This window comes from Vanellus vanellus (assembly GCF_965231255.1).
Source record: "Vanellus vanellus genome assembly, chromosome: 5".
Classification (NCBI taxonomy): domain Eukaryota; kingdom Metazoa; phylum Chordata; class Aves; order Charadriiformes; family Charadriidae; genus Vanellus; species Vanellus vanellus.
Window position 1 is genome coordinate 14,797,903 of NC_138910.1, and position 14,477 is coordinate 14,812,379.

The 14,477-nt window shown below is 38.8% G+C and overlaps 1 protein-coding gene across 1 annotated transcript in view; it reads right to left on the reverse strand.

Annotated features, from left to right (window-relative positions):
• The window catches only part of EPB41L5 (erythrocyte membrane protein band 4.1 like 5), a 56,495-nt gene that overhangs the window by 14,181 nt on the left and 27,837 nt on the right, over positions 1-14,477 (reverse strand). Inside the window, exons 13-16 of the mRNA XM_082484227.1 lie at positions 13,695-13,801; positions 12,994-13,021; positions 10,508-10,550; positions 9,289-9,404 (exon numbers count right to left, since the gene is read on the reverse strand). Coding sequence (XP_082340353.1) covers positions 9,289-9,404; positions 10,508-10,550; positions 12,994-13,021; positions 13,695-13,801 — 294 coding nt within the window. The remainder of the gene's footprint in view (positions 1-9,288; positions 9,405-10,507; positions 10,551-12,993; positions 13,022-13,694; positions 13,802-14,477) is intronic.

Here is a 14,477-nt window from a genome sequence, read left to right on the forward strand (position 1 = left end):
TTAAGCAGTGGAATAAGAAGCTACTAGCAAAGCAAATAGTAGGAAACTTTTCAGTCTACTGCACAGCCTCTCTGTGCACCACTAATGGGAAATGGCAAGCAGCAGATAGTCTTGCAAACAGGGAATGTTGGATACAGGGAACTTCTAATAATTGAAGTAATAAGCAGGAATAGATGCTTTTCCAATTAAGGCAACAAAGAAAGTGAGACTGAATCTCATACTTTACTATCAGAGGACACCTATGCATGAGTGAAAACGTTTTATAATCTTCACATGAAGGCAACGTTTTCCTTCCTATTTTCTGACAGTTTTCTGCAAATAGCCTCCCAAATGTTTAATACAACCAGTGTATGAAGATCAGATTTTGCCTGCAGAAAAAAGAGGTGCTGATGCCATCGTATGTTGAAGGAACTAGGTATATGCTCCTATGAACTCCACGTAAGGGAGGGGATGTAGAGCACCACTAACACTTCTCTGTGCTGTAATCTTCTAATGCCTTTCTGCAGCACAGTGGAGAGAAAAATGCATGAAAAATTAAATTTATCTTCATTAGAAAATCACTAGGATGATAACGCTAGCTTTTCCCCCCTGACCATGACAACTGCAGTAACATTTACTAGACAGATAAGAGAGCCGATTCAAAAACCTGCCCGCTAGAGATAAGGGCAGTCTTGAAATCTGGTGGCGTATTCAAATGGCACACCCAATGTCTAGTCTTGCCCCAAAAGCAGTGTACTATCAACATTAAGGTGATGGAAATTTGTAGAAAACCTTATTACTATTCATGCCATGGGATGGAGGACTAGCTGAGGTAGCAAGGACAACTGGGGTGGGTTCCTGCAGCTTCACCCCTGCATCACAGTGGGGCCTCGGGGAAACTAAAAGGCAGACTCAAGAAGAGCCTCCTAAGCCAAGATTCAAGTAGAAACTCACCCCATTTCGCCTTCAGACCCACTGAAACACCTGCTCAGCCACCCTGAGATAGGCAGTTACAAGAGGAATGTCTTACTAGAGAGACCCTCAGCCATTGGCATTTGCAGGCACAAAAGAAGAGTTCCCCAAAGAGCATTAAACTGTTCAAGGCCACCCAGATTCTTCACCGTCTTCAGAGCATCAGCAGGAAGTCTACCACGCAGGCTTCATAAATGGCCAGACTACAGAAGTAAAAAGCACAAGATACTATTTTTATCACTTCACAGAATTTCTGACTTCTCTTACAAAACACTGATGAACAGTCACATGAACCGTAAGGGAAATAATAAAAGGCTTCACAGGAAAAGTAAGACTTCTACGACAGTCAGCGTGCAGTACTCAAGAATGAAATGGGCATTAGCTTTCCACGTTCCTGTATTTACCCTCATACAAAGGGCTATTTGAACTTTGCAGAGTAGGAAGTGACAGGCTTTATGTCTTCAGAATGAACTTCTATCAGCATATTTTAAGAAATATTCTGAGGGGAAAGCTGATAAATGATACCACAAGTTCAAGCCATACAAATAATTATGAGTATAGGAATAATCAAAGGGTTTTAGTACATGAAAAAGTTTGTCACCCCAGTAATAAATCACACAGAAGTTGTTACACGCTCAGAGAACTCCCCCAGTTAAGGGAGTTAGCTACTACATTATTTCTTCTTTTTGCCTGACATATATTAAAATTAGTATGTACCATGCAGTGTACAATGCATAACATGACTGAGAAAACTGTCAGTTACAAAGGGTACATTTTTTTAATCACGTAGTTGAAAAGGAAAACAATATTTCATTCTAGCTTGTGAAATACAATCTGCAAAATACAGTAACTATCCGAGTCTGTGGCAAAAGAAATAATTCTTTTGCAAGTACTCTAATTTAAACCAGCATGGAGCACCACACGAGCTAATTTATTTTTTCAAACTGGTAGTGACTGCAAGGTAGCACAATAGTATGAAATTCTTTGTTCATTTCCTTCATTTTGGGGCATTCAATGTTGTACCTGAAGGTAGGAAGGGCAGTAAATTTAAGCATGTCACCTTCTCAGATTTTTTTTTTTTCCATTAAACAAAACCACAAAATATTCAGAAAAAAAGAACTTCTTTTTCCTTTTAAAGTGAGGAAAGCAAAAGAAAAAATCCTGGGGATGCATGCTGCTACAAATGGAAACTGTTCAAGTGCATTCAGTTTCAAATCAAGCAGGCTGAGTCCCACATTCTAAGACTTCTGCTGTCTCCCATTTGTTTGAAGATAATTCCAAATACTGACATAGCGTAATGGATACAAGCCAACAACTGCAGGAAAGGAAAGAAAACATCCTTAGGAAAAGGTGCTGGCTGCAGAACCTTTGTGGATATTAAACAAAGATCTGTCACCACCATGCTGTTCAGACAGACATCCATGTGTTTCCTCAATGCTATTCCTTGACCATGTCATCTGTCCGTGTAAAAACGCAGCCAGGTGTTGCTGGTACTAGTGTGGTACGATTTCTGTCTACTATTGAGAGCTGTCACTTACCCTAGTGGAAAACAGGATAATAATTCTCCCTAAGTCAATGAAGCCATACTAAAATAAGCCTAACAGACAGCAAAATTGACTCTCGGGATGTATGCAAGGTTCAAAGCCATGTGGAAAAAGCATGCAACATATATACCACACTAAACCAAACCAATTCTAAAGGTAGATGGATTTCAGGCAACCAGCGTTGCTTGCACTACCCTGAAGTTGAACTAGTTCTGCTGTCATGCAAAAAAATATATTACAAAAACTTTAGCCACAGCTTTAATTACCAAACTTGCAGTTAATCCCAGGGCAGTTGGTGACAGTCAGCACACTGCAGGCAGCTGGGACACCCAGCCCTCTACTCAGCACTGGTGAGATACTCCTCAAGTGCTGTGTCCAGCTCTGGGCTCCCCAAGACACGAGAGACGTGGACATACTGGAGGGAGTGCAGCAAAGGGCCATGAACATGATAAAGGGTCTGGAGCACTGGACATATGAGGGAAGGCTGAGACAGCTGGGACTCTTCAGCCTGGAGAAGAGAAAGCTCAGGAGGATCTTATCCATGTGTATAAAAACCTGATGGGGGCAGTGAAGACAACAGCCAGACTCTTCTCCAGAGAGCCCACAGACAGGACAAGAGGCAGCGGGCACAAACTGGAATACAGGATGTTCCACCTAAATACAAGAAAAAAAAAAACCAAAACCTTTTTGCTGTGAGGCTGGTCAAACATCAGAACGGGTTGCTCGGAGAGGGTGTGAAGTCTCCATCCTTGGAGTTACATCAAACCTGGCTGGCGTGGTCCTGAGCAACCTGCTCTACTCGACCCTGCTTTTAGCATGGGGGTGGACTACATGATCTCCAGAGGCGCCTTCCAACCTCAACTATTCTTTAATTCTATGATAGCTACACAAAACTTCTGATACCTGAGGAGTCTGCCACTACTTGCAGAGGCCTGACCGCTACCACAAGCACATCTGAACTTACACCTCTGCAATAAATCAGTGAGTTGTTATTGCAACAATGTTCATGCATTTTAAATACAAAACTATGCCAAATTCCTTCACTCAAATTAGTGGCTTCTTCTCCCTCATATACACAGAAATTATATGATATCTTAAAATGAAAACACCTGTTTTCATTTACATACTCTTATGCAACTTTATAAATAATAAAGAAACAAATAGGTTTGCTTTGGTCCAGGAGTTTACAACATCCACCTTGCAAAATCTAAAACAAAGAATAGCACGACAGGTTGCTCTAATTCCCTCTGTTGATCCCACAGATCTTTAATATGTAGCTTGCATATTCTATTTTTCTTAATTTTTCAAGCAGAATCGTAAAATAGAAACTCTCATTTCATTAGCAATCTCCTTTCCCTTGTCAGATGCAAGGGGGAGGAGGCCAAAATATCTCAGGCAATGTTAAGTTATGTCCTAGCTGAGACTTACTTTCTTGGTTCTTTGGAGCTGGATATCTGAAAACAATGTTTTTGTATTTCTGGGCTCTGTGGCAATTTGAAACTCGCTCAAACAATCTGAAAATCATTCAAACACATTCTTATCCTAAAAGCCAAATATAAGTGAATTTTAAAAGCACTCTACCACAAGTTTTCCTCTTTTTTTTTTTATATAGGAAAATCATATTGCAATTTAAAAGCAACTAACTTCAGAAAACACGTGAAAACAGTGTTCAAGGGTAAAGGTAGTTCTTCACGTTGTTAAAGGCCCTCAAGAACACCAGTGAGCCATGAAGCTAGAGTCTTAACCTCTGACTTAACAATTAACCTCATGAATCATATGGTAGGACTGGTGTTTGTCAGGAAATATTTCTGTCTCATTTCAACTGGAGCACAGCAGCAAAGAAATAAAGTTTTCTAGAAACCAAAAAAAAAATATTACTCTTTGCCTTTTCAGGAGTACTGATAATTTTATTCTTAAAAAATTAAAATAATTCTATCCCATTTCCAAACAATACTTTTCAGAAGAGGACTTGTTAAAAAAAAAAAGTTAGTTTTCAGATCAACCATCTCTCAGATATTTTTAAATAATCACGGTTCAAAAAGAGGGGCAGTTAAATCCTCTAGCTAAGATTTTTGAAACCACATTATAACCCACTGGATGCACGTGCAGTTTTATTACAAATGCGATTTCCTGCACGGCTCTCAAAGTTAAACGCAGCTAAAAAAAATTTTTTTTTCAAATCATTAAGAAAAATATTAACACAATTAAAAAGAAATATATATACTCTTTTCAGTGTAAGAGTGACGGGTGGCTTCTGGTCTGTTTTATTTTTTCTTTAAAGACTAAATACCAACAGCATGATATGCAGAGCCTTCGTAATAAAAGCTTTTTTTGCCCCTCTATAGTCAGCTTGGGGTCCGTTGTCCTTATCTCAGAGACAGCTCAAAACACAATTTTCCAGCCTCTGCTAGAAAGCAGTCTCAAGCTCCAGAAAGGCCCCCGTCTCAGAGACTGGTCATGGTGGTTTGGACAGCATAGGTACCAGCACCGCTATGCATTCCTGCATTCTTCACATTGCGCTCATGGACAAAAGCGGTGTACTGTCCGTCCGCAGCGCGGGTCCTCGGCGGGGCCCACGCGTCCCACAGGCTTCCACCACGTTGACAGCGGTCGGCAGCATCAAAGGGCCTGGATTATTGGGGAGCGGGAGGGGGCACAATTAGTAAACAGGTACGGATGAGAAAGAGGGTGGAAAAGTAAAGCAAAGGTAAAGACAAGAAGATTGATGCGAAAAGGCAAGGAAAAAGGGCATTGCTGGAAGGCAAATACTCAAGGAAAGAGACATGCAATTATATGTGCACATGACGACACTGTCAAATAAACCCCTTTTCTGCTCAGTATCATGCACATTTTCGCAGAAGTCCGAAATGACAAGTTAAGCTACCTCATGTATACATTGTCTACGCTTAGCAAACAAAAAGCACTTCATATTTCAAAGACTTTACAAAACTGAGCAAGAACGATGCACGTCTTACAGAGAAAATAGCATGATGGAGGCATAGACCTCCCAAGTATACAGAGCATTTAATTTGCAGGAAGCTGAAAGGGTTTAAGTGGCAGCTCTAAATGTACACCCGAAACAAGAATCTATAAGCAACACTAGTTTTCAAAGACATCAGAAAATGTAGATTCTAATGCAAGTTAAAAAAAAAGAAGAAAATAGAAATTCAGAAAAATAAGCATTACTGTGCAGGTACAAACAGTAGAGCACACACAAATCATTCCCAATTTAGTTGACTCAGGGACTAAATACTAGTGAAGAACCTGACTGTAACTATATTGAGTAACACAAAAAACTTTGTTGGAAAAAGAACCATTTTAAAAAAGGTCACAATACAAATTAATACCTTGCTTTCTAATTTTCTAATATGAAGGCATAATGGTTTGTAAATTTTAAATTTTGAATTCTTAAAATCAAAACCACAGAAATGCCATGCACAGTTACGGCTAGTCTATACCACAGCTGAAATAAAGTCCTCCAAAAACTAGAGAGAGGAGCAGGGGAGAATATTCATCACTTTAAACGGTGTTTTGAAAAATATTTTTATGCAGAAGCCCTTAGCTAGAAAACTGTAAGGCTTTAGGCACAAGCATCTCCAAAGCATCAGGGCTAAGCAATTTACTGAAATGGTTGAATTTTAAAAGACTTTAAAAAATGGACAATGATCCGTTAACTGTTGACTGTGTGGTACTAGGATCCTTCACTGGTTATGTTTTAAGAGAGGCTGATGAAAGGTACAGTCAGGTATCAAAAAAGTGCTTGGAGAAAAGCACTCTCACAAACCACTCAAGCAAGGAAATTCCTAAAACAAACATATTCCCTCAGTTTAATGTAAATTCTACATTTAATGACCCAAATCTAAACAAAGTGGAAACATTGTTGCTGTTCATCTAGAGGGGTCCCTGGGCAGCCCCCAGCTCAAATTCCACTTTCTCATGTTCCAGAAAGCCTGATTTAACACTCCCAGCCCTGCCAGAACAGCCGAGCAGCTAGTGCATGGGTTGGAAGATCACACATGTTAAGGCAGGGAAGCAGAAAAGCATGCAGGATTCACAACAGCAGTAAATGATTAACACTCAGGGATAGTCCTCCTTTAGAAAAGAGAGAGGATTTATATGAAGGTCACCCATGGGTAAATTCAGAGTTTCGGTTTTTGTGAAACATGCTGAGGAAGTGACCCATGAACACTGAAGGCTCCAATCCTCAACAGTTCGTTACATTATTTTTCCCATTTCTCTAATTTAAGCAGTTAAGTGAAAGCTTCATCCACTAGCAAGCAAGCAAAAAAAAAAATATCCCCTACTTATTCCACAATAAGGAAAAAATTATTAAACCTTTGTCTCCTGTCCTATCTTAGCACAGAAACAGCTTCTTCAGAAAAGACTGAAGTTAGAAAGACACTGATTGTGTATAAGCCTTGCAGCTAATATTCCAGACTGTTTTCAGAACATACAGACCAGTACAGTTTTCCAGTACTGGCAATTTTACAGGAATGGAGCAAAGAAAAATAAAAATGCTAAAATCCTTCCTATCTGGCAAAGTACTTTCTACAATCTGGCACAACTGCTGTTGGCAGCTGCAGCATTAACATTTTAAATTAAAGGAAACATTGACATTAGGAAGGGATCTAAGCTGCAAGGTAGCCAATACAGACATGTGCCAAGCAGAGTACAGACACTCATGAGGTCGGGACCTTACTTCTAAACCCCTTCAATCTAACCATCTACAAAATCCCCAGTCCAAAAGATTTTGGTGTTCTCAACAATCCTTGGCAAACTCTCTCTAAAAGAAGACTATTTTTCTGACAGAAAGCAAAGATAATTCATGCAGAAACAGGCCAATTAAAGACAGTAGCAGTTGAGAAGAGATCTTGTTAGCAGCATTGAGACACCAAGACTTGAAGGCGCAATAGCCAAGTCACAGCCCCTGCAATAAATATGTATGTTCTGGCAATTATGTTAACCTAACCCCACTTCCCATCTAGGAAACCAGAATGTAGCTCAATTGCTGACTCAGCTCCAAACTGTTGTCTTCTTCCTACAGCTGGATTTGCCCTTTATTACAGGCAGTACTGTTTCCTGTGAAAACAGTAAAACCTCTTTGCCAGAAGACAACTGCCTTCAATAATAATGATGTGTCTCTAAGAAACATAACACCTATGCAGTGCAAGCATTACCCTCTCAATTAAAGCACATCAATTGCCAAGAAGCTTGTTTTCTGTATGGCATACTGTTTTGCATTACATGCAGGTATATTTTATATTCACTCCCACTCTTCTGTAGAAAGGCTACATACTGCAGCAGCAGGCATGTAAGCTTAGATTCCTTGACAACATTAAGGCGGACAGGCTCAAGTTCTTAATCATAAAACAGGCGTACCAAGACCAAAACTGAAACAGATTGGCTACAGAGCCCTCTCTGCCTCTGAACAAAAGCAGCAGGATTTCAATAAGCAACAGAAGCCTTGCAAATACTAGCAAGAATGCTAGCACAAATCAGATACCCGAGAAGAGCTGTTAGGAGCAAGAGTCAAACATTTCCACCAAAGGAAATCCCGGGTTCTAGCACGCATCTTGCAATCAGACCAAAAGAATAAAAATAAAACCATATTGAGAATGCTGAAGAATAAAGAAACCACCACCTTTCACCCACCACCACGGAAGGAATCGAGCGATCAACAGGATCTCATCATAGACAAGCACAGATTTCAGATACTAGACAAATCAAGGGCAAAAGAAAGAAAAACAGCATTGATCACATGTTCTGATGGAAACTTCAAAAAATTGTAACACATAAAGCAGAATTACCATTCCCCTTATAATCCAAAATCCATAGTATTAAAATTCTTCAATCAATGATTTACAAAATTAAAGTACATTTGTTAGATATGTTACATTGTTAGAAACCAATACCATCTACTTTTAAGAGATATTGAAGCAAAGTAGGTTCATATACCCAACAATGGGAGAAGGACCTTTTATCTTGAGGGCTGAAACTGCTTAGGATAAGAGCTTTGGTCTCGCTCTACTGCATTGCTGCTGCTCCTGAAGAGTCTCACAGAAACCAGAACTGCCATTCTAGGATAAGTCATACTGCCTCTGAATGCACAAGAAGCTGAAAAAGTTAAGATGACATGTGCACAGGTACTGGGTTGATATACATCCGTTTTGGTTTTGAAATAGCTTTGCAGTATAGAATTACTTTAAGAAAAGATAAATTATATGTACATTTATCTTCAAGCAAATCATCCTTGTTTTGAGATGCATCCAATCCATAAAACAAATACTCTGATTACACAAAATCAAAGCTCTTATCTTCAGCGTGTGTCGTTTTCCTCAAGCTCCCAATTCTACCCAAGAAAATGAAAAAATAGCTTGCCCATTTCAAAAGGTTCAAAAGACGATGCACAAGGATACTGGTTTACAAGATTCTGCATTTTGTTAAGGATCAAGGTAAGTCCTTGGGCCCCATGATACCAAGCAAAGGGTTACAAGGAGTATTATGGCAAATGAGAAGGACCCAACTCTCTCCAAGACTTGAAAATGCTGTTCCTGATATAATAATTTCCTCGGCCCCTGAAGAAATTTTCTTTTGGTTGGCAGTGACTCATGCTGTTGTCATCATCTCCCCACACTACATTCATAGCAACAAATCAGCTGCATCATCACTAACTTGCCTGTCAACTTATGTTAAAGATACAAGGATGGCAGCTTATTTAAGTGCAGATAAAGAAACAGACCCTTGAATCATGCATAAGCAAGCAAAATTCATTTCCCAGCAAAGCAGAACGTACCACTTCTTGTCTTGCTGGCTGACTCCTGGGGTCCTTGGGAGGTTTTCTATTTCCACTAAGACTGGGGCAGAAGGAACCGCTGTTAAGACAGGTAGGTTTGGATTTGCATTCCAGCGCTTTGGAGACAGAATATAAACAAGTTAGTTACTATACACACATTAATGAAGCAATGATACAAAGCAAAACACGTCACCACTTCTCCTTAAGCACAGACCTAAAGCAAGGCTGTTGTCTTCCAGTACTTCCACAGCACTGGATGCCCATGTCTTTTCCAGTACTGCACACAGTACTGGGATCATAATGAATCCAAGGCCGCTCAAGGATTTCAGTAAAAAGCTATGGCCGGTTGGTTTCCTTTTTAAAATCATGCAGTAATGCTTTTCTTCTGTAGGTAACTTTGCAGTACTGATTGGCACCTTTGGGTTGCAGGCCTTTGGACTGCCATCTGAAACATAACGGCTCCTGAGAAAAACCAACACCTTTTGCACAGAAGGCAAAAGCTTGGGCAGAGCAGCAATCTATCAGCAGAGTATTTTAATGTTAAAACAAACCATAACCCCATTTCCACCAATACATGACCTCTTCTGGTGTAATCTGCATCTGAAATGCTCCAGAAAGCGAGACGGGGTCTTTCCAAACTCAAAATCCTGTTTTCTGATTCTCAGAAGGAGAGTTACTGTACACTAATATACTTTTTCAGTGAAACAAGGTATTCTGTGTACGAGTACTGAGGGGACAGGTGTGTCTGATTTACTTCTCAAACTCAGAAAACACTGACTTTTTGCTAACAATGTATTCTTTAATTCACACGTGCATTCCCCTCTTTCAGAGAAAAAAAAATACTGTAACCAGGAATCAACATAGGAGCTGATGAATTATGCCCCCCTCTTTTCTTCCTTTTTTTTTTTTTTTTAATGTTACTTAGCATATAGAATTAATATGCTCTGGATGATAATAACTCTCCCAAAGGTACTTTGTGTACCTATGAAAATCTTTATCTATATATAGCATGGTTTCTATAGTACTGGGGCATGGGGTATCTTCCTTACTCCAGCTAACTTAACCAATTATTTTGCTTGTAAATTAAGTCATTTCTTGGCATGCAATTTAGTAGTTACCGATTGTAACTTTCAATTGGTCAATTACTGGATTTTAATAATAAAATCACCAAGTGTGTTGGAATACATGAAAACTACCTTTAAAAAGAATGAGTCCTTACTTGTGATCCATTAGTTTGGTTGATAACAGCATTGTTTGCAGTACTGAAAGATAAAAAGAATTTAAATCAGAATCAGATCAACAAACTTTTTGCAGGCTGGCAGAACTGCAAGGATTTTCAGAAAGAAACACAAAGTCTAACAAAGACCTTTCCAAAGCACTTAACTATTCTCAAAAGAAAACTTAAAAACTTACATTTTAGGTCAGCTGCCTCACTCTAAGTAACTACGGGTATCACACTATTTTTTATTTGCTCAAACTGTAGTTTATCTGTAATTCATTTGGTTTTAGCTTTTCCTTTCCTAAACCAGTTCAGTTTAGAAATTCTGCCTGATTCAGCGGTAAGGGCGGGGGGTGAGGTGGGGTGGCACTTTTAAAAGAAAAATGATATAGTTTTAGTTAAACACCCAGGAAAACGTGACATTGTCAAAACCTCACCTACATGCTGTAGATACTATATTTGTTCCATAACTAGGACTACTCTGATTTGAGGTTTCACATCAAAAAGTTTATCAGAAAAATTCATGAGTTTCTTCTGCATGCAGCCTCTAATGGACTGAATTACTGCTTCAGAGTCTTAAAAGCAGCCATTCAAAATTATGTGCACGGCAGCTCAGCACAGCATTAATAATAATTTTATATTATTAAATATTTAATATATTAAATAAATTAAATAAGACCTATATACCCATTCCTGATTATTCCTGAATCTGCAAGAGTCATTTCACATTTTCAAATCTTTGAGAGACTTAAAAGCATTAACACTCTGCACAATAATTACACGTTATAAATCTCATGCAAAGCAAACTTTTTTCTAGACTTCTAATCTTCTAAAAAATGGTTCCAGTCTCCTACAACCCATTAATATTTTGATTTACAGTCTGGACAATAGCTATCCAACCTGGCAAGCTGACTATTCAAATAGATTTCTGCATCTACTTCAGTGATTCTTTAGAACTGTATTACTTAAATACCATAAAGTCAAGACCAAACAAGCTGTTCCTTGCCTGTTTCCCAAATTCACACCTTCTCTATTGAGAGAATGTGGAGGTTAGCACAGAATAGTGCACCTTTAACAGAAATATTAAGGAATGCCTTCTAGGTAGCACATTCCCCTCTGCTGAGTTAACACAAAAGAATGGAACAACATACATCTTTCATGATGCATTTCAATTAGCAGTGCTCGAGTGTAGAGTTTCAGAAATGGCATAGATTGCTCTGGAGACTAACATAACAGTGCCACACCTAGTTGCAGATCAGAAGATTGCTGTCTTATCAGAAGGAGAAACTGCATACGAAGTTTCTCTTCCCACTCTCAATGACCTCAGCAGCATGAAACTGGGAGAAGGGCATGACAACACAGCATGACGAGAGTACTAATTAATCAGGCAGTCACGTTTTGCATGCAGAGGTTCTTTAAGCACTTTAATAACAACCAATGTTGAAGAGTACTTTCCCATTTTATAAAAGGAAAAGACAATACAGCAGGTTGCCAAGACAGAGAAACCTCCACTAAAGTAACTGCAGTCTTGTCCCCACGCTTCCTAGACTTCTCCCCCTCTCACGCAAGAATCAACCCTGCTGCTACCAACAGAAAACGTATGGTTGTATTAAGCTTGTTGTTCTGAAATGTTATTTTGACATTCCTTACCCAGCTCCTGACTATCACAATTCTTAACATCTACAAGTATCTAGTTTTGAAAAATATTTTGGTTGCAATTGATCATTGCAACCTTCACAAGTTATTAGGGCAGTGGACTGAAAGCAGAACCGAGTGACTCTGTTCCTTCGCTACCTGATAATTCTTTCTAGCCTGGTTTCCTCTCTTCCCCTAAGGAAGGGTATGAAGATTGTGTGATACAGATTCATATGAACATTTTACACTGGAACAGCAAATATGAACCTACACATGCAGGAAGACTCTGGTATAGAAATAAGGAACCAAAAGGCCTCCCTCTCAATGTTGGTTATGGATAATTTAGTATAAATACAGAAAAACAAATACTTAGTATATACAAAGAAATGCAAGTATAGTACAGAATACAAACCCATCAAAATATTTCAAACATATATTTCGCCTTATTTTCCCTGTCTCTGAACTTCACTTGATTATGTATTTCAGTCACATACCTAGAGTAGGCAGACCTCAAAGAAGAGATCCTCACATGCTTTCTACCTGATCTCTTTACATGGCAGAACACAGAACAGCTCATATCCAGCAAGAATCATAGCTAGTCATAAACAAACATATTTGCCTGCTAGGAAGCCCATCTGGCAAAATCTTCAGTGTGACAGCAACACAGGAGTTTTGCTTCGAACAGTAGGTTTTATGTAAAGCAAACAAACACAAAACCCAGAGCAAACCTGCAGTTAATGAAGTTAACGTGCTCTACATTTAGCTAATCTTATAACCCCCTTCTGCAGACATGTGCTCAAGTACAGGTGGCAAACATCAAAGCAAAATTTAAATATTGGGATGCATCTTACCTTGTTTCTTCAAGTTTAGCAGAATGTGCTGCAAAAATGGAAAGTGTTAATTACAAATTTAATTTTAACTAATTAGGTTATCAATTAAATATTAAGTATATTATTAATAAAAATAGTTAAGCACTGCCTAGTAGGCAACTAAAAGAGCAAAAGTTGCACATATCCCACATATAATGTGTGAAAAATAAAATTCTAAACTGGATAAATAAAAAAATCTGAAGAGCAAGCCAAAGAGTTATATTTAAGCAAGCATGCATGGAGGTCACACTTGACCTAAGCAAGAGTAGGAATAAGAGACAAGTTAAATACCACACGTTGTTGGGTTGTAACAACAGAGTGCAACTCCTAAGAACAACGAAAAAATCTCAGTGACAAAAGTTTCAAACTTGATTAATAAATTTCAAGTATTATCATTAATACATCACTGTCTCCTGGAGCGAAGTTTTCCGTCTTCCTACAGAGACCTACTGTGCAATATTTATGTGTCTTACCTGCCAGGCATCCTAGAATGACATGCTTTGGACACAAGCTTTTTCTGGTAAATATATGTAGTCTCCCAGATAAGTCAAAACCTAATTTTGAAAATTCAAAGAGGGGGACAAGCATCTACAGAAGAATTCTTACGCAGTACCTTTAAAGGATATGATTACTTGATTCTCACAGTGGATTATACTTCTCAAAATTGAAGGTATATAGTTTACCTTTCATTTGTAGTGTTCGTCTTGAATATCTCTTGCTGGGCCTCCTTTCAAAGGATGCTGATCTCCTGGCTTTGTTTGTCTTAGTGGTTTGATATTCTGTTTTCCCACTAATAATGCCATGTAAAAGTACAAAATAATAAGTAACTTATTTTTAATGACAAAATACATAAACTGCTCATCAAAACATCACATTTCTATTTTAAATTAATAGTTTAATAATCTGATCTCAGTTCTGTTGAAAAAATCCCAAGCTCAACACTACAGAAGGCCTTTCACAAAAAAGACACGAGTTTTACAAACATCCTAATCTTCACCCCATTTTCCCAAGACAAAAAGCTGAACCTTTAACGTTAAGTTGCTGAAAAAGCACATTTGTCCTTATCGTATTTCTGTGGTCATGCTGTTTGGGAGAGGTTGAAAATTCTAGGAGAAAGTAAATCTTAAGGTATGGTGCCAGAGGTCATAGAGAAAGATGGTAAAATAGGACTAAAAACCAGCATCTAGATGTTCTTGTTCCCATGCAAGTATTTTTTTTCTCCAAGTTTGGCCAGACTCTGCCCCCAGAGCAGTAGCAGCCTTATGTTCTGCTGACTCCTTGGTACCACTGATCCCTTCTGAAGCAGACTTAGATGGTATTGCTGCAGTTGCTGGAAATGGAAGCAAAGTATACGCATACTGCCTGGGGTCACACCCCACCTCCTTCCATATGTTCTCACCAACTCTGGTGGGGCAACTGACAGCATCCTGCAGACTAGTCTGGGATCACAAGCCATTCTGAAGTCT